The 26926-nt window shown below is 45.5% G+C and overlaps 1 protein-coding gene across 1 annotated transcript in view; it reads right to left on the bottom strand.

Annotated features, from left to right (window-relative positions):
• The window catches only part of TSNARE1 (t-SNARE domain containing 1), a 383201-nt gene that overhangs the window by 88037 nt on the left and 268238 nt on the right, over window positions 1-26926 (bottom strand). The window contains exons 9-10 of the mRNA XM_081874759.1: window positions 15081-15153; window positions 8905-8987 (exon numbers count right to left, since the gene is read on the bottom strand). Coding sequence (XP_081730885.1) covers window positions 8905-8987; window positions 15081-15153 — 156 coding nt within the window. The remainder of the gene's footprint in view (window positions 1-8904; window positions 8988-15080; window positions 15154-26926) is intronic.

Genomic DNA, 26926 nt, shown 5'->3' with positions numbered 1-26926 from the left:
AAGCCTTGTGAGGAATGGTGGAGATAGTTGGGTATTTTTAGCCTGGATAAGAGGAGACTGAAAGGAAATAAAATAGCCATCTTAAAATATCTGAAGGGCTGTCCCGTGGAAGATGGAGCAAGCTTGTTTTCTCCTGCTCTGGAGGGAAGGACCTGAACCAATGGATTCAAATCACAAGAAAACAGATTCTAACTTAGGAAGAACTCAGGAAGAGCTGTTTCATAGTGGAACGGTCTCCCTTGGAAGATTGTGGACTCTCAGACACAAGACCTACCCACCTTGGAAGAATGGCAGATGCAAGTAATGGACTATATGGAATTGGCGGAAATGACTGGCAGAATCCGAGACCAGGGAGAAGAGTCGGTGGAAGAAGATTGGAAGAAATTTAAAATCTATCTACAGAAATATTGTAAAATTAATGAATGTTAATGACGTTGGAATGAAACGAAGTGGTTCTAGCAATAAGGCAAAATAAGAATATGTAAGAATCGATTGATTAGATGAAAATTTGAAGTTATAATATGTGAGGATAAACAATTAAGGGTAAACTAAGAGGGTACGGATTTGCTGAACAAATTTTTTAAATAGAATACAAAAAAGGGAGGTGTGAGGAAGTCATGAAAATAAGTAAATGAGTGGTAAGATATCAGAAAGAGGGATTTTCTTTCTTTTTTTCTATGTCTACTTTTGGTTTTTGTACTTTTTGTGTTTTCCTTTTATTGTTTTGTAACCTTTTTCTTGTTGAAAACTTAATAAATATTATTTTTTTTAAAAAAGGAAGATTGTGGACTCTCTCCTTCCTTGGAAGTTTTTAAAGCAGAGGGTGGATAGCCATCTATCATGGATGCTTTAGCCAAGATTCCTGCCTGGCAGGGGGTTGGACTGGATGACCCTCAGGGTCCCTTCAAACTTTAGAATTCTATGATGCTCTGATTCAAAGAAGAGAAGGGTAGCAGAAGGGTAGGTTCAACTCCAAGTATCTTCAGTCATAGCAATAAGCCTGAGCACTTGGATTGGTCTTCTGAGTCAAACGTTCTCAAAGGAGGACTTTCAGCCCAGCTTTATTAATTATTCTCGCTCTCCTATTGGTCACACTGGAATATCCTTTATTTATGAATTATAGATAGGTGGTAATTGTACCTCCTGGCAAATAGAAGGGGAAGAAATGGAGGCAGTGAGAGATTTTACTTTCTTGGGCTCCATGATCACTGCAGATGGTGACAGCAGTCATGAAATTAAAAACCGCCTGCTTCTTGGGAGAAAAGCGATGACAAACCTAGACAGCATCTTAAAAAGCAGAGACATTACCTTGCCGACAAAGGTCCATATAGTTAAAGCCATGGTTTTCCCAGTAGTGATGTATGGAAGCAAGAGCTGGACCATAACGAAGGCTGATCGCCGAAGAATGGGTGCTTTTGAATTATGGTGCTGGAGGAGACTCTTGAGAGTCCCATGGACTGCAAGAAGATCAAACCTCTCCATTCTGAAGACTTTGGCTACCTCATGAGAAGAGAAGACTCCCTGGAAAAGACCCTGATGTTGGGGGAAATGGAGGGGACAAGGAGAAGGGGATGACAGAGGGCGAAATGGTTGGACAGTGTTCTCGAAGCTACCAGCATGACTTTGACTAAACTGTGGGAGGCAGTGGAAGACAGGAGTGCCTGGCGTGTTCTGGTCCATGGGGTCACGAAGAGTCGAACACGACTAAACGACTAAACAACAACAATTGGACAGATATTCAAGAAAGCTGGAGCTGTTTCAAATGCTCAGGCTGCAGTCTCGTGCATTTAGGTTAGATATATGCCCCAAACTGAAAGCATTTGGCTTCTCCCAAATAATCTTGGGAAGTGTAGTTTGTTGAAAGTTGAACATTGGGACATTTGCAGGGTATAAGACTACATCAATTTAGTTGATTTAGAAGAGGAAGAAATCTGCAAGTCTATATTCCAAACCAGAGGCGGTGCAGGGTGTGGGACACCCCCGTTTGCAAAGCATTTAGTCCCAGAGAGCCCTTGGATTTCCCTAAAGCTGGAGGTCGACTGTGCCCGATGGAGTTTTAGTTGATGTGATCTGACAAGCTGACAGTCCAAAATGGTACTGCCCTGGGCTCCACAGCTGTGACACTCGGTTTTTGGAATCTTTGGGCATTTACTGCCTCCAGGTTATGCAGGCTCCTTTGGTACTGCTCCTCTGATGCTTAGCGAATTTTTACTTGCTTCGACTCTGCAGTCCTTTAAGGAACATGTCGCCCATCTGAGTGCCTCATAGCGTGAGCCCAGAGTCCAATAGAGATCAAGACACAGTCACCAGCAAAGGGCTCCGTGACTCCTTTGTGACTCAACCTTCTTTCACATCGGTGCCAGTAGAAACCAGGTTGAGGATCTAGAAGAAAAAGCTGCGGAACCAGCCTGACCAGTACCTTTGCAAGGTGAATGGCCTTAGCTGGCCAGTGAAGTGTTGTCACCAGCATTTCAAAGAGTGAACTATGTGGCCATAGCGGCAACCATCTGTCATGGATGCTTTAGTTGAGATTCCTGCCCTTGGAGTCCCTTCTAACTCTACAATTCTATGATTCTATGAACAAAGTGATGGCACATTCTAGGATGGCAGCAGGTATTGCATATATATATATATATTAATAATATTTATTAAATTTTCCAATTAATACAAAAAAAATAAACATACACACAAAAAAGAAATAATAAAAATACAAAAATACAAAAACAAAAAGAACAATTAAAACAAATATAATTTCCAATACTCATTTCCATTAACTTGTTTCCCAGACCTCCTCTCACCTCCCCCTTTTGTATTCCAATTCAAATTCTTAATTCAGCAAATCCTTATTATAACTTGTTGTAACTTATTACGATTTATTACTTAATCTCTACATTACAGCTGGTAACCACTTGATTTTTATCCAACATCACACTAACGTCCGTTAATTTTATGATGCCTCTGCAGATAGTCTTTGAATTTCTTCCAGTCTTCCTCCACCGTCTCTTTTCCCTGGTCTCGGATTCTGCCGGTCATTTCTGCTAGTCCCATATAGTCTATCACCTTCATCTGCCATTCTTCAGAGTGGGTAGATCTTGCGTCTTCCACTACTTCGCAGTGAGTATTCTTGCTGCTGTTGTTGCATACATAAAAAAAAAAATTCTTTCTTTCTTTGGCACCAATTGGCTGACCATGCCCAGAAGAAAGGCCTCTGGTTTCTTCAGGAAGGTATATTTAAATACCTTTTTCAATTCATTATAGATCATTTCCCAAAAAGCCTTAATCCTTGGGCACGTCCACCAAAGGTGAAAGAATGTACCTTCAGTTTCTTTACATTTCCAACGTTTATTATCGGGCAAGTGATAAATTTTTGCAAGCTTGACTGGGGTTATGTACCACCTGTATATCATTTTCATAATATTCTCTCTTAAGGCACTACATGCCGTAAATTTCATACCTGTGGTCCATAACTGTTCCCAGTCAGCAAACATAATGTTGTGTCCAATATCTTGTGCCCATTTTATCATAGCAGACTTCACCGTTTCATCTTGAGTATTCCATTTCAACAGCAGGTTATGCATCCTTGACAAATTCTTAGTTTTAGGATCTAACAATTCTGTTTCCAGTTTTGATTTGACGGCAGTAGGTATTTCATATAATCATGGACCCTTGATCATCTTGGTTGCCTTCATTCCAGCTTGTCAACATCCTTCTTAAATCGTGGTGCCCAGAATTGGACGCAGTATTCCAAGTGTGTTCTGACCAAGCCAAAATTACTTCCCTTGATCTGGACACCATATTTCTGTTGATGCAGCCTAGAACAGAATTCTCCTTTTTTTTTTTCTGTTGCATCACACCATTGATTCATCTTAAGCTTGTGGTCCACCAAGACCCCTAAGTCCTTTTCACATGTACTGCTGGTAAGCCAGGTGTCCCCCACTTTATATATGTGCATCTTGTTCTTTCTGCCTATGTGCAGAACCTGACATTTGTCCCTATTGAAATTCATGTTGTTGGTTTGCACCCGGGTCTCCAATCTGCTAAGGTTATTTGGAATTCTGATTCTGTCTTCTGAGGCATTAACTATTCCTCCCAGTTTGGTGTCATCTGCCAATTTGATGAGCATCCCCTCAATTCCTTCATCCAAGTCATTTAGAAAGACGTTGAACAACAATGGGCCTCTCATTGGGCTGGATGCCAAGTCATCCTAGGATGTGGAACCATGGGAGTTGTGTTTATGTGTGAATTATGACCGATGCTGGAAGCTGGAGACTCATTGTATTGCTCTGGGCTGGACCCAGAAGCTGAGTATGGGGCTTCCCTGGAAACATAGCGAGGAAACAGGATCTGTTGGGAGTGTTAATGCTGTGAGTCCCTTCACCCCCCACTCAGGTTGTATAGATGTGTAAACATCCTAAAGATACCACCACTACTATTGGCCTTCATTCCAAGGAAACTGAATCCTGGGTAAGTGCTGGAACCCGTCAGTCTCCCTCACTGCTCAGAGGTTGTGGTGTGCACAGTGGAGTTCTGGCTTCCTTGGTTCATCCAAGTGAGTCAAAAGCCTTTTCAACTAGAAGACCTCAAGAGCCTACTGGATCAGGTCAATGGACCATTGAGTTCAGAATCTTCTTCTTGCAGTGGCTTGTGGGAAACCCACAAGCATGATTTGAGCACAGGAGAAGCTCTCTCCTCTTGTCGTTTCCAGCAACTGGTATTCAGAAGCATTGATGCCTCCATCTGCATAGCTTGTAGCCATTGATAGTCCTCTTCTTCTCCATGAATGTGGCTAATCCTCTTTTAATGTCATCCAGGTTGGTGGACACCATGGTCTCCTGTGTGAATGAGTTCCATAAGGGATCCTTTTTAGGGTGCGTTCATGAAGCACACCTGGTTCGCTCAACTCTTGCTGCCATAATCTGGAAATGATTCAAATTAGAGCTCCAAAGAAACGCCTGCGCTTTGTCACATCACAGCGGAATACACAGCTGCTCGGATGTCTCTGCCGTGTCCCTTGGAAGATTGCACCTCCAAGCTTAGAAGCATCCCAAAGCCTCGAATGAACCTGGCCCTATAAATGTTTCATTGCAGATGCACTTATTTGAGGGAGGGCGGGACAGATTTAAAGCAATAAATAAATAAATAAATAAATAAAACGAGGGCTCTGAATGGAAGCACGAAAGGCTCCGACCTAGCAAAAGGTGAAGTTGCCACATTCGTTCACTTCATTTAGCAACTCCCCTTCCCGTTCTGAGGGGAGCAGCTGCTTCGGGGGAGGGAGCGGGGAAAAGCTTGCATTAAGGTAAGCATAAAAACAGCAGGTGCACAAACGCTGCCTTGCAAACCTACAGTACTCTCATACCTGTAATCACAGGCAAGCTTTCGTATTCAGCCAATGCAGCAGGCCAGGAAGGGGGGGAAAAAAGGAGGGGGGAACCATTGAAAGTGCAGGTTTTATTAGGGCCACCTGCTCCTATCCGTTCCTAAATGGAAATTAAAACAATACGGCTTAATTGCATCACACGCCGATCGCACAAACAATGTTGCGGTTTGCCTATCTCGTTGTTAACAATGCAAGGGAAGCCCGAAGTGGCTTGTATTTCATTAAAGTGAATTAGAATCTCCACTTCTTCCCTAATTAGGGCTGTCCCTGGTTGCCCAGCTATCCAGGTCTGTGGTGCTCCAAATCATGCCTGGTATTTTCTAGCACTTGGAAATGTTCAAAAACAATGATCATCATCATTTTGGCAGTGGAACAGGCTCCTACAAGAGGCGGTGGACTGCCCTTCCTTGGAGGCCTTTAAGCGGAGGTTAGATGGCCATCTGCCATGGATGCTTTCGCTGAGATTCCTGCATTGCAGGGGGTTGGACTAGATGACCCCTGGGTCCCTTCCAAGATTCTATGATTCCATGACCATAACAATCCTCAATAATATTTATAAACTGTTTAACATGCAAAATCCCTAAGCCGTTTACATAAAATAGAATAAAGTACCGATTTTCCATGTATAACACTATAACACGCCCCCATGTATAAGACGCCCCCTATTTTGGGAGACTCCAAATTAAGAAAATGGGGGGAAATGCGCAGAGTTGTTGAGCTATTGTTTTTTTTTGGGGGGGGGGCGATTGCCGAAAATTTCTCATCCACCAGACCTACACTGCCACTCGCACGTATTGCAAACGCCTCCAATCCACTGTCCCCAATCGCCCGCCCAATTGCCGCAGCGACAGCCAATCAAGCCCAGCCCTTGACGCAGCCACCAATAACACGCCCAATAGCCATGGACACTTTCTGGCTCCCGGAAGCAACATATAGCAACATATAAGATGAGCCCCAAATGTCTAAACATTTTAATAATAATAATAATAATAAAAAACCCTTGTCTTATACACGGAAAAATATGACAATTTTATAAAATGTGTTTATACTACATATAAAACCCAAATATGTCAGCAGAAACTGATTCATTGCAATCCTTGCACAACAAAATGATCCTTGCCATATTTTAGATGGGAGTCTGAGACTAGTGAACAACTGCTAGTATGTCCAGGGCATCTAGCAGGATTCCATTCTGTTTTCGTTGGGACCATCCATATGTATTTGTGTGTGTGTGTCCTTTTGGGATTACCTTTCCTGCAAAGGAGCTTGGCTAAACCCTGAGAGGAAGCAACTGATGCAGCTGAGACACATGAAGATGAGGAGAGGAGGCAATGTGAGGGATCCAGTTAGTCAGAAGAAGAAGTCTTGCTTCTCTGAGCATCCATGGGGTGGAAGCATGTTCAGGTATCAGCCCAGGGAGCACGATGCTCACAGGTCTCAACACACGGAGGACCAAAAGGTGCTCAGTTATAGAGAAGATGCTTTCTAACATGCATTAGCTCTTACACTGTAATGGAAATGCAAATACCTTTGCATTTTGAGGAGTTTGTAGTGAACAGCAATGGCTCCACTTGTGCCTAGAGTCAGGGGTCAGCAAACTGTTTCCGCAGGGGTCCGGTCCACTGTCCCTCAGACCTTGTGCAGGGCTGGACTATATTTTGAAGGGAAAAAATCCCCCCCACGACTCTTACCATTCTCCACAGGACTGGACGAGCCCTCGTGGCTGCTTACCTGTGCCTTGCGAAAGATGATCTAGGCCATGGTTCTGCAAACTAAGGCCTGGGGGCCAGATCCGGCCCAATTGCCTTCTGGATCCAGCCCATGGACCGCCGATCCACGCGGCGATTCCCAGGCCATCTGCGGGCCGGATCCAGAAGGCAATTGGGCCGGATCTGGCCCCCGGGCCTTAGTTTGCAGACCCATGGCCTAGACCATCTTTAATGGGTCTGGGATCCCTTCATTAGCCAGTCAGATCTCTTATATTGCATTCAGACATCTGCTGAGAAGGATGGCCAAATTCCTACCTATTGCTTAGTCACGGGCAGCCCTTGGCAAGACTTCAAGGTCAGCCACCTGTTAAAGGGAGCCCTGGTGTCTAGCCATGGAGTCCCTGGGAACGTTTCTGTTTGCCAGATATGAAAGCGGCTTGGAAACTCTCCTCTATGGGCCTCAGCACAGTCTGTGGCAGTCGAAGGAGCTGCATGCCAGCTATTTCTGGAGTCCACCTGCTTCTGGTGGGTTTCTGGGGACAGAAGAGGCATCAGGTGTCTTCTGCTTTGCCCTTGGCTCCTTATTTTCTTATCCTACCAGTAAACAAAAGCTGCTTATCAAGGAACAGCCCCAACCTTTGCTCAGATGGTGAGATAGCAGAGACAGAGAGCATTTTCGCCACAACAGAGTAACAAGATGGTCATGAGGACCCCATGGCCAAGCCGAACATCTCACCTGTCAGTCTCAGGCGAAACCTGGGATCTCTCACCTGTTCTAGGCCATGGGTAGGCAAATTAAGGTCCGTGGGCTGGATCAGGCCCAATTGCCTTCTGGATCTAGCCTGCAGATGGTCTGGGAATCACTGTGTGGATTGCCAGCTCGTGAGTTCTTTCCCTCTCCCTCCCTCGGCGGCACGTCCTCCTCCCTCCCTCCTCCTGGCTTCTCCCTGCCCTGCCTAGAGGAGGAAGGGGGCTGGGCTTTGTTGGTGCTAGCAGCAGCAGCAGTGCTCAAGTGGCTGCCATTTTAATCAGCCCCTCTCCGGAGCCCTTTCATGCGCCACTCATCCCCTGCTGCTCGCAAGACGCAGGTAAACAGCCACTGGGGTTCGTGGTGCTCTTGCATCATTCCCCCCCCCTCCAAAATATAGTCTGGCCCCCCACAAGGTCTGAGGGACAGTGGACCAGCCCCCTGCTGAACATGTTTGCTGTCCCCTGTTCTAGGCCCTGTTTCGTAGTACGGGTGTATCCACACACATTTTTCCAGAGTCCATCAACAACTCTGCCTATTCTCGAACACGTCTAGCAGTTTGCATGTGCCTATTTCATTCTTGCCACAGTGCAAAAGGACCTTTGGTAGAAGCTTTAAAAGACTGCGGCTTAATCCCATTTCCCCACAGGACCACATCTGCCGACGACACAATCTTTTCAATCAGCTGTCTAGTTAGTATGCTCCAAGAAGGGAGAACACAACAGGCGTAAAGGATGCATTTTAACACCATTTTTCAAAGAACAACAGTTGCTAATTGCTTCGTTTTCTGTTGGGAAAAGTCTGCTTAATATGCAGGTCTCAAAATGATGTCTTTAATGCAAGCTGCCAGCAGAGGGGAAAAAAGTCATTTAAATCTTGGGAGGGGGAAAAGAGAGAGAGAGAGAGGTTAAGCTCTCATTTTAGGAACACTCTCCAAGTCACTTCCAAACACGGTAAGAGAGTTACTGGTACAGAGCCAGGTTCAATTTGCCCAAATCATTTTAAATAGCATGGATCTAATCAGGATATTTTTCTGTTCCTTAAAACACACACACACACAAACTTACTTGGTGTTGGCTGGCCTTGGCCAACTGCTCATTGGCAGATTGTACATTTGAGGAGGCAGTCTCGATGTTGGCTTCAATGCTATCTGTAAATTAAGATAATAGAAAGTAATTACATGGTATGGAGTAGCGAGCAAATCCCGAAATTTAATTTAATTTATACATAACCCAAGTCACACTCAAAGTGGTTGACAAAATATAGGACCAACAAGCAATTACAGATGCAAATGACAACAAATTAAAACAAAAGAGAGGCATTACAGGAAAAGAGGAATTCTGCTTTAAAATCCCCCCTCTGCAAAATAAATAAACAATAAACACAGATATTTTTTTCAAAAAAGAAAAAAAAATACAGGATAGTGTCACCAGCAGCATAAAATGTACCCATCAATCAGGAGGGAAATGACTCCTAAAGCTGCCACAAATTCTTTGGCCCGGGGAGTTAATTACAAATCAAAGCTGGATGCGAAGAGCGTCTCTTGCTCAAAGCAACACCTCCATCTCTCACCTAGGGGCTTTCTTTAAAAACAAAAAAATCCTCTGTTTGGCACTAAAAGAAGCATCAGATTGGGCCAATTCACCACTCCTCTGCAGAAGACAACAGCCCACATCAGCTCAGAAAGAAACAGCCACAGCAATGGCCCATGGGGCTGGGTGGGATAATTTGGAATGCTACATTATCAGACAGAAGCCGTTCTGCTTTGCTTGGATATTTTCCAACGGAGACACCACCACTGCCATCGAGTCGGGAGTGGGACCCCTTTCGCTGCATGGGAAACTCCTCAGAAAATAAATCTCGCCGTAAGGGACACCGTGACAAGGGTCACGGGAAGTAACTGATGCATGCTATCATGTAGCTTGAGGCTTTCACATCTGATATGTCTCCCGGAGCCCGGGAAAAAACCGAGAAGCTTAATTCTGTGCAAAAAAGGACTGCCAAGGAAGAAGACAGACACACGGGTTGTTGATGTCTCCTTGATCTCTCGCCACGTCCATCAAGGAGGGCACCCATCAGCTCTGAGCAAGGATGGCGGGCGACGGCTGTGGGTCTCCCAACGGGTCTGTGACACGGACAATATCCATACAGGAAAATAAACTAGTGGGATTTCTATTCCTGGATGTTGTTCCCAGCTTTGTTCCCCGAGACAGACAGATGCCAAGCAAGCAATTTTGACACTTTCAGCAGCTCACATTACGCATGAAGCATGATTGAGGGGTGAACTGTATGGGAACGAAAGTATGTGATGCTTTGCCACGAAATGGCAGCAAATGTCTAGGATTGTCAGAGAATTCTGACAAAAGCAGAAACGGAAGAGGAAATTGAGAGGGTCCACTTACAGAAATCATTCCAACAAGCACAATTGGTATTTGCTGTTGTTTTCAATCCGTCAGTGATATGCAGTTGATTACGGTCCCTGCTCCCTCCTATTTGCATTGCGTAATGAGTACTATAATGATCCTAGGGCTATGTACAGTATTAATTATGTAAATTGCATAAGTTGCTTAATTCTGCCACAGTGGACAGCAAGACGAATAATGTGGTTTTTGGCAGAAGACAAGCTGCAGCAGAAAGGAAACAAGGCACCATGACAGGATAGCTCAGTTGGTGAGAGTGCTGATAATGCCAAGGTTGCAGGTTCGATCCCTGTAAGAGGCACTTGCATATTCCTGCATTGCAGGGGGCTGGACTGGAGTCCCTTCCAACTCTATAATTCTGCGAGTCTATGTGATGGATGATGTTAAGATTGCCATCTTGGTAGTTCTGCCACCCTCAATAGTTCAGGTGGTGGTGCATTGGGAAAGTGCACTCTCTGTGTAGCCCCTAAATTAGGATGTGCCTTGCATCTTTACACAGAGCTAAAGGAGGAAGTTCCTCCTTCAGCTCGTTGAGGTTTCAAGGTTCAGATTTATTCTGCCAGAACCAACATTTTGCTTTCCCAAGCAATCAGGGTGGGTCTGCACTGCAAGATTGTATAGTGTCCTCTGTCCCTCTGTCTCAAAAATCCCAATGTGCTCACAGGGCTAAAAGGGTTAGTGGCCTCTGCACACTCTCCAACATTTCTCTGATGTAAATAGGGACGTCCTATTCCATAGTAAAGGGACGCGGGTGGCGCTGTGGTCTAAACCACAGAGCTTAGGGCTTGCCGATTGCAAGGTTGGCGGTTCGAATCCCCGCGATGGGGTGAGCTCCCGTTGCTCGGTCCCTGCTCCTGCCAACCTAGCAGTTTGAAAGCACGTCAAAGTGCAAATAGATAAATAAGTACCTGTCTGGCAGGAAGATAAACAGCGTTTCCGTGCGCTGCTCTGGTTTCGCCAGAAGTGGCTTAGTCCACCAGCTCCCTCGGCCACTAAAGCGAGATGAGCGCTGCAACCCCAGAGTCGTTCGCAACTATCAGGGGTCCTTTACCTTTACCTTATTCCATAGTAATAATAATAATTTTATTATTTATACCCTGCCCGCCTGACTAGGTTGCCCCAGCCATTCTAGGCAGCTTCCAACATATATTAAACCATTATTAAAATAAAATACTAAACATTTAAAAAGTTCCCTATACAGGGCTGCCTTTGGATGTCTTCCAAAGCTTGTACAGTGGTGCCTCGCAAGACGAAATTAATCCGTTCCATGAGGCTCTTCGTATAGCGGTTTTTTCGTCTTGCAAAGCAAGCCCATTGACAGCTTAGCGGATTAGCGCTATTAGCGGTTTAGCGGCTTTTAGCGGATCAGCTGATAAGCGGATTATCAGCGGATCAGCTGATAAGCGGCTTAGTGGCTTAGGAAAAGGGGGAAGGGGGGGGGAAACCCGCAGGAACTCGCAAGACATTTCATCTTGCGAAGCAAGACCATAGGGAAATTCGTTTTGCGAAGCGCCTCCAAAACGGAAAACCCTTTCGTCTAGCGGGTTTTCCGTCTTGCGAGGCGTTCGTCTTGCGGGGCACCACTGTATAGTTTCTTCACTTCTTGGCTTGGGGGTCCCATAACTCCATTCACTGTCCCTGGAGGAGAGGGACCTTTGCTCTGATCCAGCCTGGCTCTCCCTATGTTCTTATTTCTGCCTTTCTGCTCCTGGTACACGCTAGCCTCTCTTAGCTGTGCACCAGGAAACTCCTCTCCACTTGAGTACTTCTGGGGAATCTCTGGCTCCTTTGCGCAAAGAGCATTTTACATCCTGAAGCACATTTCATTATCTGAAGGCAAATATTTGTCTAAACTCCTCAGTTGGGCTGGCAAGATTTTCTCAGTTAATGTGAAGGCACTCGTTGGTCTGTTTTCCTCTCATTCCCATGAAGGAGATGTGGGGCTTCTTCTTCTTAGCTGACATTTCACATTAGGCTCCCTTTGAATTTGCAAGAGGCTGCACCTCACAACTCGCAGGGAGAAATCCCTGGCAAAGAAGGATGCTGTTGTAAGCCCAGGTCCCTGGAGATTGGAAAGACTTTGCAATTCTTCAGAGAGAATGTGAACCACTGTAGGTGAACAGCAGGGAAAACAAACAGAGCCTATGAGCCACATCGAACCTGCAAATGTGTGGCATCCGATATATAAAACCACAATGGCAGATGAAGTTAATGGACTATATGGAATTGGCGGAAATGACTGGCAGAATCCGAGACCAGGGAGAAGAGTCGGTGGAAGAAGATTGGAAAAAATTTAAAGATTATTTACAGAAATATTGTAAAATTAATGAGCTTTAGAAAAATGGTGGAATGAAGTTATATGGCTTTGGCAGAAATGTTATAAGGAACTAGATACAGATAGATTGTTAATGTATTAAAGGAAAAAAACAAGGTTAGAATATGTTAAGATTAATTACAGGACAGAAAACAGAGGAAGATGGAAAGGAATTGCTGAAACAGTTAATTGAAGTGGAATACAAAAAGGGAGGCGTGAGGAAGTCAATGAAACAAGTGAATGAAAGCTAAGATTGAAAATATTGGAAGTGTTTTTAATTGTTTTTGTTTTGTTTTGTTAATTCAATGTTCTATGTAGTGTTTTTGTTTTTGTATAGTATTATATTGATTTGTTTAATTCTTTTTCTTTCTTTTTGTAACCTTTAAATTCTTAATAAATATTTTTTTTTTTTTTAAAAAAAGATATATAAAACCACATTCCCTATTTGCAGAGTTAAGCTATCTAACTTGCTCCCACCAGGTGCAACGATGGCCAGCAACTTGGGATGGCTTTAAAGGGAATCGGATAGATGTGTGGAGAATAAGGCTGCCAAACCCATGCAAGTTGTGAACTAGCATCCCATGTAAGGAAGGACATTCAGACATATGAACTTCCACCCCAAATATGCAGTCTAGAGATGTATAGTCCAGATGCAGATTGCTTGTGAGAACTAGACTTTTGCAGGTGTAGTGGTTAAGAGCGATGGACTCGTAATCTGGTGAACCGGGTTCGCTTCCCCACTCCTCCACATGCAGCTGCTGAGTGACCTTGGGCTAGTCATGCTTCTCTGAAGTCTCTCAGCCTCACTCACCTCACAGAGTGTTGTACGGGAGGAAGGGAAAAGGAGATTGTTAGCCGCTTTGAGACTCCTTAAAGGTAAAGGTAAAGGGACCCCTGGCCATTAGGTCCAGTAATGACTGACTCTGGGGTTGCGGCACTCATCTTGATTTATTGGCCGAGGGAGCCGGTGTACAGCTTCCGGGTCACGTGGCCAGCATGACTAAGCCGCTTCTGACGAACCAGAGCAGCGCATGGAAACGCCGTTTACCTTCCCGCTGGAGCGGTACATATTTATCTACTTGCACTTTGATGTGCTTTTGATCTGCTAGGTTGGCAGGAGCAGGGACCGAGCAACGGGAGCTCACCGTGTCGCGGGGATTTGAACTGCCGACCTTCTGATCGACAAGTCCTAGGCTCTGTGGTTTAACCCACAGCGCCACCTGGGTCACTTTGAGACTCCTTAGGGTAGTGACAAGTCCTAGGCTCTGTGGTTTAACCCACAGCGCCACCTGGGTCGCTTTGAGACTCCTTAGGGTACATCAAATCCAAACTCTTCTTCTTCTTCTTCCACTGTATCCATGAAACTGAATGGTAGAAGGCTGAAGACGGACAGTGCTTTTTCACAACAGCAAATAGTCATGGAGGAGAGGACTGCCAAGGGCTATTAGTCATGATAACCATGCTCTGCCTACACAGCTTCCAAACACAGGTTGTTGGAAACTGCAGCAAAGGAGAGTGTTTTTGTGCTTGAATCCTGCTTGTGAGTTTCCCATTCAGGCACTGGTTGGCCACTGTGAGAACATGATGCTGAACTATGTGGTCCATTGGCCTGAATGCCAGTTGCTGGGGCATGTGACGTGTTTGTGTGGTCATGATCCATTTTTGGACCCCCCAGAGCCATCTGGTTGGCCACAGTAGGAAACAGGATGATGTGCTGGATGGGCCTTTGGTCTGATCCAGCAGCTACTCTTCTTCTGTTCTTAGTATGGGATATCCTGGATTTACAAAGCTGTTATACTACCAACCTTACTGTATGCTTTTGAAACATGGACTACTTATAAATGCCATCTCCAACTCCTCAAAAGATTCCTTCAACAGTGTCTCTGAAAAATTCTACACATCACTTGGGAAGACAAGTGAACTAATACCAGTGTACTGGAAGAAGCAAAGATCACCATTGTTGAAGCAATGATTCTTCAACATCAACTTCATTGGACTGGTCATGTTGTGAGGGTGCCTGATTATCGTCTTCCAAAGCAACTATTCTATTGAGAACTTAAAAATGGAAAGTGTAATGTCAGTGGTCAACAAAAGAGGCTTAAAGACACTCTCAAGGCAAGTCTTAAAAAAAGTAGTATAAGCACCAGCAACTGGGAAACACTGGCCTGCGAGTGCTCCAATTGGGAACAGCCTTTACCAAAGGTGTCATGGGCTTTGAAGACACTCGAACTCAGGACACAAGGGAGAAACGTGCTAAGAGGAAGGCATGCTTGGCAAATCCACACCGTGATCAACTCCCACCCGGAAACCAATGTCCCCACTGTGGAAGGACGTGTGGAACCAGAATTGGCCTCCACAGTCACTTATGGACTCTTTGTTAAAACTGTATTTATGGAAGACAATCTTACTTGGCTATGAGTGATCGCCAACGAAGAAGAAGAATCCTGGATTTAAGGAACCTCACAAAACAAGCAACAAACCAACAGCATTATGCTACAATGATACCTACCTATTGCGTCACCCTGCTCATATACCATAGAGGCCAGGTCCTTGATGATCTGGTTTACATCCAGCATATCACTCTGAAAAGAATAAAGAAAATCAGCATTTTCTGCAAACTAAGCAACAATACATGAGATTTTTTCCTGGTCTTATGAAAAACAATTTTCATTTAAATATCAAAGAGTTGTTCCACCTGAGCAAGAAGCAGCGTGCTCTAGGCTCTGGAGGACTCATGAGCGGAACATGTTCCTATGTTCTTACATGAGCATTTGGAATGTCACATCTCACTTTGAATGCTCTCAAAGTGATATCCAAGCCATCTTCGGGTCATGGCTTTAAGTGGGATTCACTAGACCACCCTGGTCCCTGATGAACTGGCTTTGCAGAACCCCCCCCACCACCACCACCAGATGTGCTCTCTTCCAAGCTCAGTTATCCAATGCTCCCTCGAGAACGGCTCCCTTGAATATTCAATTCCACGGTGCCCAGCTCATTTGCAAGTTTGCTCCTTCTGGGATTAGAACCTGTGGCGTCTGAGTAATCGCAGCCCCGCTGCTTGGAACGCTAAGCTGTCTCCCGTGATGAATTCATCAGAGGTGCCAAGTGGATCTATGCTCTTTTGGGGGAGAGAGTTCATTATGTGACTGTGAATACCACAGTACTTAATTATGTAATGCAGTAAGGATCTCATTAATTTGTAATAAAGCCGGAAAGAGTCATTGTGAATTACTGAAGGCACACAGGCACACACACACACACACACACACACACACACACGATTGAGCCACTGAACAAATCCAAGAAACAAAAACCAAGAAAAAGAGAAGAGGAAGGGAGAGAAAAAAAACAGAACAAAGGCTAGGGATAATGTCTCACAAATATTATCCGTTCTCTTTGTCATTAAACACAATAAACCTTTAATTATTTATGCTAATATTAGTGAGAGCTGGACCATAAAGAAGGCTGATCACCGAAGAATTGATGCTTTTGTATTATGGTGCTGGAGGAGACTCTTGAGAATCCCATGGACTGCAAGAAGATCAAACCGATCCATTCTGAAGGAAATCAGCCCTGAGTGCTCCCTGGAAGGACAGATCCTGAAGCTGAGGCTCCAATACTTTGGCCACCTCATGAGAAGAGAAGACTCCCTGGAAAAGACCCTGATGTTGGGAAAGATGGAGGGCACAAGGAGAAGGGGACGACAGAAGGACGAGATGGTTGGGACGGTGTTCTCGAAGCTACCAGCATGAGTTTGACCAAACTGTGGGAGGCAGTGGAAGACAGAGTGCCTGGCGTGCTCTGGTCCAGGGGGTCACGAAGAGTCAGACACGACTAAATGACTAAACGACTAAACAACAATCTTAACAGATGCAAAAGGGTCTGCAGAATCCTGGGGGAGGAACGGGGGGTAACTTTTAAATCAGGGGCTGAGAAGCTTTTCTATCTTTTTCCCAACCCAACCCAAGGACAATCCTCTGTTGGCCATGTGCCTGAGGTCTTTGTTGTGAAGGAGGTTTGCTTAGAATCACAGAAACATAGAAGTGAAGGGTTGGATGGATCCCCAAGGGTAATGTATTCCAACCTCCCTACAGTGCAGTAATCTCAACCAAAGCACCCATGGCAGAGAACTATCCAACTTCTGTTGAAAAACCTCCAATGAAGGAAGTCTACAACCTCCTGAGGAAGTCCGTTCCACTGCCAAGCAGCTCTTACCACCTGGAAGTTCTTCCTAATGTTGAGCTGGAATCTCCTTTCATGTAATTTGAAACCCCTTCCCCAGAGAGCTTAATGTCAACAGCACATCCAAAGCGCACCCATACTACTTGGTTATTTGGCTGCAACAGGAACAGACAGATTAAGAGATCCAACACATGCTTCTATCACAACAAAAAGAGCCCAAAAGATTGGTATTGGGTTACAACTGACCTATTTCCACTTTGAGCAATCGCATATCAGAACCGGCCCTCCCATGAGGCAGAATGAAGCAGTGGCCTTGGGTGGCAGAATTCTGTGGGGGCCATGGGCCTCTGCTTGACAGTGGCTTCTGGAGAGATCTCAAGAGATTTCATAGAATCATAGAGTTGGAAGAGACCACAAGGGCCATCGAGTCCAACCCCCTGCCAAGCAGGAAACACCATCAGAGCACTCCTGACATATGGTTGTCAAGCCTCTGCTTAAAGACCTTCAAAGAAGGAGACTCCACCACACTCCTTGGCAGCAAATTCCACTGTCAAACAGCTCCTACTGTCAGGAAGTTCTTCCTAATGTTTAGGTGGAATCTTCACTGGAAGCTGTCCCAGCTGTATGACCCCAGGAAGCAAAACTTTGATGGCAGGGACATCATTGGCTCCTGGTACGTTTCCAAGCACAATTCAAAGTGTTGGTGCTGATCTTTCAAGCCTCGGCCCAGTATACCTGAAGGAGTGTCTCCACCCCCATCGTTCAGCCCAGACACTGAGGTCCAGCTTTGAGGAACTTCTGGTGGGTCCCTCACTGTGAAAAGTGAAGCTAAAGGGAACCAGGCAGAGGGCCTTCTCGGTAGTGGTGCCCACCCTGTGGAACGCCCTCCTATCAGATGTCAAGGAAATAAACAGCTATCTGACTTTTAGAAGACATCTGAAGGCAGCCCTGTTTAGGGAAGTTTTAAATGTTTGATGTTTTATCGTGAGTTTAATATTCTAATGTGAGCCACCCAGAGTGGCTGGGGAAACCCAACCAGATGGGTGGGGTATAAATGTATCATCATCATCATCATCATCATCATCATCATCATCATTAGCAGAGCAGCACCTTTCTGTTTCACCTTAAGAGAGCTGCCCCTGCCACATATTCAACAAAGGAGCACTACATCCCCAGAAATGGATGGTTGTTGTTTTTAATACTCCCTACCTACATGTGCCCTGTCTCTACATTAAACAAACAAAACCTCCTATTGAGAGCTTTAAAAGTCCGCACCAACACTTTGAATTCTGCTCGGAAACATACCAGGAGCCAGTGTAGGTCCTTTAGCGTGGGTGTTATATGGTCCTAGCAGCCGCTCCCACTCACCAGTCTGGCAGATGCATTCTGGATTACTTGTAGTTTCCGAATCACCTTCCAAGGTAGCCCCATGTAGAGAATATTGCAGTAGTCCAAGCAGGAGATAACTAGAGCATGCACCACTCTGGCAAGACAGGGAGCAGACAGGGAGTAGGGTTCCAGTCAGGACACCAGATGGAGCTGGTAGACAGCAGCCCTGAAGACATAATTGACCTGTACCTCCATGGACAGCTGTGAGTCCAAAATGACTCCCAGGCTGCGTATCTGGTCCTTCAAAGGCACAATTAGCCCCCTCAGGACCAGGGAATCCTGCCCGCCCCCTGTCCCCTGAAACAGTACTTCTGTCTTGTTAACGAAGGTTAGCAAAGGTCCTAATCCCTGGAATATCAACATTGGACTGGGAATGCCCACACCTTGAATTCCCAGAGTGCTGCCGCCAGTCAGTTTAGAGAACATTGAGGTAGATGGAACAGTGATCTGACCTGATGGTTTGCTACATTCTTGAGAGCATTGAGAAGTATGACCTCACACGACCACCTCATGTCTGACATGGTGCAGTCCAGAAGCGATGCAGCCCATAATTTCCCCACTACACGATGCCAAGAGCCTGAATCATTTTTCCACAAGTGCGTGGAGCTGTGGGTTGAATGCTACATTTGATGGTGGTACATAGTCTTCACACACCATCTTCCTCTCCAGCACACAAACAGGCATATTTAAGGAAGGAGAAGACGCCAACAGAATGACTAATAAACTCTAGAAGTGGGAAATGATCTGCGCATAAAGCAAACAGCAGAGGAAGGTGTTTCTCCTGAGAGCAGACAGAAACGTCAGCTTGGCTCTCAAAATCACTTTCCCACTTTCCTTTTGCTGAGCACGGGAGGCTTCCCACTTCATTAGTCCAGATGGCAGAAGCCTCTGGGACTTTGTAATTCATATTTGAAAGCAGGAAACCAAACCAAACCAAAAATAATAATAGTACGCTGTTTCTCACAATAGACGGAGCCTTCTACAGATCACTGTCTCCTACCTGCCTCCCTAGGTAAATTAATTGCCCACCAATATAATGCCATCCTCTGGTTCCACTATCGGCGTCACAAGGGTGAACGGGACACATTGAACTCTGAAGATCACAGAGATTAAAATCTCATCAGGTCGCTGAAACAGGGCAGGCTGGTTCAAATTGCACAGGGTGGACAAACAGTAGCTCCAAAGGCACCTGCAGCGAGTAATGGGTACAGCTAAATATAGCACCTTTCCCCCGCTCCGAAATAGAAAATGAAACACCAATGATGGAAATGTGGACTATAAAGCAGGGGTCAGAAATGTCAGAGCAACACGCATTGCCACAAAAAGAGAACACCCTTGAGTTTTAGTCCTTTTTTGTGCTTTTAACGGACAGAAATTTCACAGGGGGTGTTCAAATGGTGGGTTTGTTATTCTCCCATTTTAGGCATCTCTTTATGCCACAGTACTAGCGTCGCCACATCACCCTGAGGCTCAAGTCTTGAGATTCAGCAGGTGGGTGCTAATTGCTCAGAGGTGGTGCCTGTTACATCTAGTGATGGATGAATCCCTCAATTTAGGCTGCCCTTTGTGTACGCTCAGGGATGCAGGTGGCACTGTGGGTTAAACCACAGACCCTAGGACTTGCCGATCAGAAGGTCAGTGGTTCAAATCCCTGTGACGGGGTGAGCTCCCGTTGCTCGGTCCCTGCTCCTGCCCACCTAGCAGTTTGAAAGCACGTCAAAGTGCAAGTAGATAAATAGGTACCACTCTGGCAGGAAAGTAAACAGTGTTTCCGTGCACTGCTCTGGTTCGCCAGAAGCGGCTTAGTCATGCTGGCCACATGACCCGGAAGCTGTACACTGGCTCCCTCAGCCAGTAAAGCGAGATGAGTGCCGCAATCCCAGAGTCGGACACGACTGGACCTAATGGTCAGGGGCCCCTTTACCTTGTGTATGCTCAAAGCAGGTGCAAAAGTGTTGCATGGTGGTACGCTACTGGAGAAACATTTTGGGGGGACAGCAAGCAAGGGACAGAATATTTACACAAGGGATTAATATTTCAGCTTGCGGGCTGCATTCCCTTTTACGCTTCCTTCTAAGGCCCACACCCCGTCGATGGTTGGGGTTGGAGGAAAAGGTTGGCAGTGTTGGGATGTGTCCGGGGAGACGGGGGTATTTGGCAGGCCCCCAGCTGGCTCCAGCCACCGGCGGCAGCAGGGCGAACTCCGGTTCTTGGAACAGCATCTATCAGCGACTCGAGCCTCAGAAGCCTTCAGAGACTGAGCACGCTCTAATCAGCAGAGTGAATAACTTTTCGCAATGGAAGTGGCGGACAGAGGCATATGGAGGCATATTTACAGGCGTTTAAACAGCATCAGGAACAAAGGAAAAACATGTCAGCTTCCCTTCCTGTCCAAGCAAACAGCAGCATAGCAAAAGCTATATACAACAGAAGTTCCCAGCTGACTGTGCTGGAAGTAAACAGAGATGTGACATACAACAATCCACACATCTGTTCTAAAGGTGGAATGGACCTATATCCTAACAGGCAGATCAATGAATGCAAATTTCAGCTATGTGTACAAGCGGCTAGTTTCCATACCCCCCCCAGCCCTCTCTATCCTCCTTCTAGGCAAGGAAGAGGCAATATTAGAGTTCAAGGATACATCCCAGCCAGCAATAAGCTCTCAAGGAGGGTGCAAAGCAGGAATGGTGCGTTTTGGCCTGGGGAGAGTTTTGAGAGCCATATAGAGACCTGGAGGGCCACCAGGTGTGTGTTCCTCATCCCTGACTTATTTTATCAATGCAATCCTAAATGGTAAATTTCAAGATTCTACAGGGTGCATTACACAAGAGTCTTGTGGGCCTTAAAGACTACAGTCGTAAGAACATTTGTTGAGTCTTTCTGAGTGCTGTTGTTATTTCCAGAGTGGCCCTTGGGGGTGACCATCAGATCTGCTCCTTGGCTTGACACTCGTAAGAAATCAAGATATACAGCTGTGTCACCAGATGCATTCTCTCTCTGTTCGAAGCATGTTCCCTCACATCGCTTGCTGGCCTTATGAGGAGTCTGCGGCTCAGCGGAGCTGTTCCGAAGCCAATGTGAAATAATTTGGCAACATACTCCAGCGCTCCCTAATAGAGGCGAGGTCACGTTGTGAAACAACACTTAACCACCGTCACTTATTGTCGTCCTGTGTGTCAAGCTCAGGACCAGAAGCCGCAGATGGAAAGGAGCCAGGAAGGCTTGTAGCTATTCTGCTGCTCACTGATTTATTCCTCCTGGTCAAGCCTGACAATCTCTCATGGAAAAGAATTGCTGGAGTGAATTGCCTGTCTTGTAAATGTCTTGTCTCGAGCTGCGCTCGAGCTCCTGGGATTCAGCCCCATGGGCTTTCACGAGGACCGTGCACTTTCAGGATGAGTAGAACACCAACAGTAACCCTTCATATGGGCGAGAAACAGGATTGGTCTGAAGACAGGGAAGAAGAGCAAAGAAACAGCCTGCTGGATCAGACCAATGGCTCATCTAGACCAGCATCCTGATACTGCAGTGGAAACCCAGAAAATTGTGTAAATCTGCAAGCAGGACTTAAGCAAAACAGCCTGTTCCCCTCTTGTGGTTTCCAGCAACTGGAATTCAGAAACTTTACTGCCTCTGGCAGGGAAGGTAGAACATAGCCATCACAGCTATTATCTCTCCTAATCCTCCACATGTAGTCTAACTAAATGGAATTTACTAATAGGAAAACCATGTTGGGATATTCCGTTCCACCTTAAGGGACAGGCATGAGACTGCTGGGTATCACATGTCTATTTACACTACAGCACAGCTTGCTGGGAACTTCCGTTTGTGTAGAGCTTTTGCTTATGCCGTCTTGCTTTGGACACGAAGGAGATCAGACATGTTTTCCTTTTGTCCTGATGTATGCTGAATAAACTGCTTGTAAATATGCTTACACAACCTCTCCTGCCACTTTGGTTTGTGCGTTATCTCTGCTGAGTTGCATGCCCCAGCTTTTGAAGCTGTGGGTTGAAGATGCTGCAACAAGGACTGGAGATCGGCACACCGGCCGGTGGGCTGGAGCCAGCTGGGGGCCTGCCAATTGCCCCCATTTCCTTGGTTGTATGCCAACAAACCATACCTAGCTCACCCTCTCTATTAAGCGGTTCTTAAAAATTCCCCATGGGGCAAAGTACATTTATCACAGGTTTCAGGGACCTTTCTCAGTCTGAGTGGCACATTCCCTCAAGCACAGTCTTCCCAAGACTGCATGACCATGATGGGTCAGAGGCAGAATGGGTGGGACAATGGTTGTGTTAGAATCATATGCATTACAGGACACGGAGAATAACCAGCCCTGTCTTTCAGTAACTTTTTTTTTTCTTTGCCAGCACTGGCACTCAGCCCAAATCACACATGCAAAGCCACTCTCCAAATAAATTAAATTGGCTCCAGCATTTATCTAGCAAAGCAAAAACTTCCTTCCCTCTTCTGAGAACAAAGAGTCCCGCAACCCAACGGATGAAGGACATGGGGGAAAGCAACAACAAGGCAACGATTTCCCGAACATCACAGGAGCTTCCTTTGAACTTGAGAATCATCTAATGCATGCCGGAGGCTAAATAGAGTGCAAACTAATACAGGAGAAGCCACTGCGATCATTTCTCACATTGATTGACAATGGCTGTTGCAGAGGGCCGCTTATTGTGGGCTTGTACAATCTTGCTTTTAAAAAAGAGGGGGAAACAAGTCACTGGATATCACTTGCACTGAATACTGGAAGAGGCACCATGCGAGGTCTGTTGACTGAGTGAAGCTAAGAAGATGGTGCAAGAGGTCAAGATGGGGTATCACTGCAGCCTGGAGCTGTAGCAGCTCCTTGAATGGTTTCCAACATTTTGCACTGACTTTGCTTAGGGTTTTGCATGCCCAGAGAATTCTGCACCCCCTGGTCCTCACTCTGTTTGCTCTGTCACTTTTGGCATGTGCAACAACATTCCTGCCTGCTTCTCTCTTGCATACAATAGCTATGCAAACTCCCAAACATACAATTCCCTCCAGAGGTCGTGTGAGAACCTGAGGCCCTCTGTATGGTGGTGGGATGCAGAATCCCATGCTAGATGAGGCTACTGAGAGTTGAAATCATAGAATCATATAGAATCATATAAGTGAATGATTGGAAGGTATCTCCAATGGTCAAACCCCTGCAATGCAGACACCACAGATAAAGAATCCTTGACAGATGGCTCTCCAATCTATGTTTTAATATCTCAAATGAGGGAGGGTCCATCACCCAAATGAGGGAGAGTCCATTCCACTGATGAACAACTCTTGCCATCAGAAAGTTATCACTGATGTTTAGTTGGAATCTCCTTTCTTTAATTTGAACCCATTCGTTTGGGTCCTACCCTCTGGAGCAGCAGAAAGCAAGAAAGCAAGCTTGCTCCATCTTCTCACTGTTAGAATTCCTGATCTATGATTGCAGTCATGGGGTTTTTGTCTATCACATGACTGTATATGTTTTGACTCCACAGAGTGGGAAGTGACGGAGACAGGATGTTTGTGTTACTGTGTTCCATGAAGTGGGACTATTGTCCTTTGTTCTTTTTCTCTTTGCTGTCTGATGCTAGAGAGAGAGGGAGCCATGTTGCAGTGCTCTGTGTGTATTTAGATGTAAATAAAGTAGATTAGCCAAAATGCTGAGTTGTTGAGGTCTGTTACGCAAACTGTGCAAACTCTGCAGATCCCTAAGTGTGCCGTTGTCTGTTGGCATCGGTCGCTGTGATGTAAGGCAGAAGAAAGCTTTGGAAGCTCCCAAATGATCGATCAGGAGGGAGGGAACATGCCATTCGGGCATGTGTCTCTGCCACAGTCCTACTCGAGTGTAGGCTGAACTCCTGACACTCACCTCCAGTCCATGGGGACCTCACCTGCTCTGCAAGAATCCTCAGATTTTATAGGCTGAGAGTCCCATGGCAGCTGAAAGGCCATAAGTCTACAGAGCAGAAGAAAAAGGAACCAGGGAAAATTCGAAAGTGAAAGGCAAGGTATGGGAATGGGTAGAAGTAATTTTGCTCTGAAGAGGGTCTTCTCACACACCTACCCTTTTCCCACCAGGGTCATTTAAAACTGGGGAAATAGCACAGATAAATTCATTTTCATTTTAGGAGAGTTCTGGGAAACAAAAGTAATTATTGCTGTCTTAAACTGCCATGAATTATCAATTGCTGTTCAATTATTATTTCACTTAAAATGTGGTATCAGCTTCACAAGAAAAGGTTTGATTTGCAGTTAGCGAGCACCTGAGTCACCCAGAAGATTTAATATATTTAATGGGAGAAATACGGGGTGGAGAATAAGTCTGCTAGGCAGTGAATCAAAGGGAATCAAAACCAGAAATATGACACAGGCTTTATTTACAGGGCTATCGACCCACAATATGTTTGCTTTACTTATTGCTGGAAGTAGAAATGTTGCAAAATTAGCCTTTAGGTTTGGGGGTGGGGAATCTGTGCTTCATCAGAACTGTCTGCTATTGATTTGGTTGGTCCGTATAGTTAAAGCTATGGTTTTCCCAGTAGTGATGTATGGAAGTGAGAGCTGGACCATAAAGAAGGCTGATCGCCAAAGAATTGATGTTTTTGAATTATGGTGCTGGAGGAGACTCTTGAGAGTCCCATAGACTGCAAGAAGATCAAACCGATCCATTCTGAAGGAAATCAATCCCGAGTGCTCACCGGAAGGACAGATCCTGAAGCTGAGGCTCCAATACTTTGGGCACCTCATGAGAAGAGAAGACTCCCTGGAAAAGACCCTGATGTTGGGAAAGATGGAGGGCACAAGGAGAAGGGGACGACAGAGGATGAGATGGTTGGACAGTGTTCTCGAAGCTACCAGCATGAGTTTGACCAAACTGCGGGAGGCAGTGGAAGACAGGAGTGCCTGGCGCGCTCTGGTCCATGGGGTCACGAAGAGTCGGACACGACTAAATCACTAAACAACAACAATTGATTCGGTTAGGATCTCAATGTGAACCTACACAATTCAGATTCTTCAGAACAATATAGAGTAGCACCTCGGCTTACGTTACCCTCGGATAACGTAAACTTCGGGTTGCGAAAGTGGCAAACCCAGAAGTGTTTCGCTGCATGCATGCGCGGAAGTGCTCTAGCATGCTGCGTGCATGTGCAGAAGCAGTCCCTCCAGTTGCAGAAACCTCGGGATCCGACCAGAGCTCTGGAACGGATCCCATCCGCAATCGGAGGTACAGCCAAAATACAGCCAAATAATCTGTAATGAAAGTTTGTATACTGGGGAAATGCATAAAAATATAAAATGTGTTATACCAAGGGGAAATTGCTTTGCGGAAATGTGCTCATCAGAGGAATTTGCATTCAAAATTCTCTATATTTGGAGAAATTTGCTCTAAAATGCTAATGCTGATGAATTTTCATGAAAAGTTTTTTAAAAATAAACTTTTCAGACTGATGCTGACTTTTGAAGAAAAAACTTATGAATGAGAAATGGAGAGAAACTGAAACTGATTTATACACCCCTAGGCCCTATCGGTATTGGCACTTGGAGACAAAGCTTGTTTAGACACAGTTACCTGACCTCCTGCTTCAGTTGTGGTTTCAGCTCTTTCAATTTGTTTGTTTTGGTATACATTTTGGTTGTAGAAGTTTATTTTCATGCCTTGCTGAAACTATTTTATTGTTTATATTACTTATGCGAGTTTCCCCCGCGCCCTATAGTTGGTTTACCCCATAGCCAATTAGAAGACACATTGTCAGTGAAGCAATGTATACTTCAATAATGGCTGACTTGAGTCCATTAATGTCAATGGATTATGCAGTCAATTATCACATTATTGAATGCCGCCCATAGGTTGTAATTATCCTTCAGCCGCCAAAGTCACCGAACACCTATGCCCATTTTAACTTACCCAACATTTAAGATTGCCAACTCAGCTTCTACTTTCTCATATATCCCTTTAGACATGGCTCATTTGTTTTGCACCAGAAGCCAAGGGTCCAAGGGTCAGAAAGCAAGGAGTCATGAAGTCAGGGGTACAAGGATCAAGAAGCAAGGAATCAAGAAGTTAAGGGTCCGAGGATCAAGAAGCAGGGAGTCAAGAAGCTGAGGTTCAAGGATCAGGAAGCAAGAAGCCAAACACAGCAAGGCAGGAAGTGTGTTGCTGTGGCAAAGAGCCGAAGGGAAATGCTGACCTTATATCCCTTCCCAGCTCTTGCCACCAGGTGATGTGAGTTACCAATCAGCCTCACCTGTGTGGCCGCACCTTGCCTCTTCAGAACAAACTTAGGAAGGCCCCAGTCCTGTAAATCCTATTGGTCCCAGGGCCTGGCTCCTGAACGCACACCTGACAAGGAGAATGTGTGCTTTTATTTAAAATGAATCTCTGGGTTATTTGTGGGGCATAGGAATTCAGTCATGCCCCCCCCCAAAAAAAAAATATAGTCTGGCCCACCACATGGTCTGAGGGATGGTGGACTGGCCCACGGCTCAAAAAAGGTTCTTGACCCCTGGACTCGTGGTTCCTTCTGACTCTGAAATTCTATGATAATCAGTGGACAGGCTGACAAGCAAGAGAGAGAAAGAGAAAGAGAAAGAGAAAGAGAAAGAGAAAGAGAAAGAGAGAGAGAGAGAGAGAGAGAGAGAGAGAGAGAGAGAGATGCCATGACAATGGAATCAGAGAATCACAGAACTGTAGAGTTGGGACCATGAGGATCATCTAGTTCAACTGCTGAAATGCACAGTCTTTATGTCCTCCTAAAGACCCAA

The sequence above is a fragment of the Podarcis erhardii genome (genome assembly GCF_964252035.2).
Source record: "Podarcis erhardii genome assembly, chromosome: 8".
Classification (NCBI taxonomy): domain Eukaryota; kingdom Metazoa; phylum Chordata; class Lepidosauria; order Squamata; family Lacertidae; genus Podarcis; species Podarcis erhardii.
The sequence above is the reverse complement of the archived record's forward strand: the minus strand, read 5'-3'. Positions and strand labels throughout refer to the sequence as shown.